The 1197-nt window shown below is 68.8% G+C and overlaps 1 protein-coding gene across 2 annotated transcripts in view; it reads right to left on the bottom strand.

Moving 5' to 3' along the window:
• H696_04823 overlaps window positions 1-1197 on the bottom strand; it is a 3639-nt gene that overhangs the window by 1626 nt on the left and 816 nt on the right. The window contains exon 2 of one of the 2 annotated variants that reach the window (XM_009498688.1): window positions 16-1066. In XM_009498688.1, coding sequence (XP_009496963.1) covers window positions 16-606 — 591 coding nt within the window. In that variant the 5' untranslated portion in view covers window positions 607-1066. Of the gene's footprint in view, window positions 1-15; window positions 1176-1197 lie in introns of those variants that run through there. The other variant, XM_009498687.1, reaches the window with a different exon arrangement.

The raw sequence follows: 1197 nt of genomic DNA, 5'->3' as shown, positions 1-1197 counted from the left end.
GGCCAAGGCGCGCACCTTGAAACGCTCGCCGCCAAACAGATTGGAGAGGCCCTCCTTGTGGCTCTCAAAGATGTCGATCAGGCTCGAGGAGAAGCGCCGGCCATACTTGTCGTACAGGGCCCGGGTCCGGGCGTCAGACAGGACTTGATACGCGTCGTGGATGAGCTGGTACATGACATCGCTGCCGTCCGGGTTGGCCTGGCGCTTGTCCGGGTGATGCAGGAGCGACAGCTTGCGGAAGGCGTTGCGGATTTCCTTGTCGGAGGCGGTCCGCTCGATGCCCAGCAGGTCGTAGTAGCAGATGGACCCGAGGTCCGAGTTGGAGGAGGCCGCCGGCCGGCGGACCTGGGCCAGCTCGCGGCAGGTGTTTTCGGCGGGCTCGGCCGAGGCAACAGCACCGCCCCGGCGCCGGCGGGTGGATGCCTGGCGTTTGGAGGCAAAGTGCGGCGATTGGCTCTTGTACAGCTGCACCGCGATGGCCAGGTCACCATTGGCCTGCTCCAGATACTCACGGCACTGGGCCGGGGTTTGGGTGATGAGCATCTTGGACAGCTTTTCCAGGGTGGCCTCAAAGACCTCCGGGTTCATTTTGGGGTTGGAGGACATCTTACCGCGGACGCGCCGCAGGAATGGCGAGCTGAAGAATGGCAAAGTCCGTTGGAAATCCGAGACGTTGCGGATTTCGGCCTCAATGTCGGCGGCGGAGGGCTGCCCTGGCGACCGGGCGGCGGGAGAGGAGGCCGGGGAGGCGGTGGCCGAGTATTGCCGGCGGCTGGTGGTGGGAGTCGCGGCGGCGGCGGCGGCGGCGGCGGCCGAGGAGTGAAGATGTGCGGCGACGGTCGGGCCCGGCGGCGTGGGGATGGGCGACACGAGGTGGCGTGCGGCCCGCGGGGTGGGGGAGGCCGGCGGAGAGATCGGCGGCGAGGGCGGCAGAGAGGCGCCTGGACGAAGGCTCGAGGTGGAGAAAGACCGCGCGGGAGGCGAGGTCGAGGGGGAGGTGGGCGCGGCGCCGACGGCCTGCAGAAGAGCCGGGCTTAGGGGGCGTGGCGATTTGGAGAGCAGGAGGCTGCCACGCGAGGAGGACGCCGACAGCGAGCGAGACACAGCGGCCGGGAGGGTCATTGCGGACAGGGAGTGGGTCGAGCCGCACGGAGACACGCACACGTGTGCGAAGAGGCGGGAGGGGGGGGGGGGGGG

Source organism: Fonticula alba (genome assembly GCF_000388065.1).
Source record: "Fonticula alba strain ATCC 38817 unplaced genomic scaffold supercont2.8, whole genome shotgun sequence".
Taxonomy (NCBI): domain Eukaryota; order Rotosphaerida; family Fonticulaceae; genus Fonticula; species Fonticula alba.
This window is presented reverse-complemented; position numbering and strand designations above follow the sequence as displayed.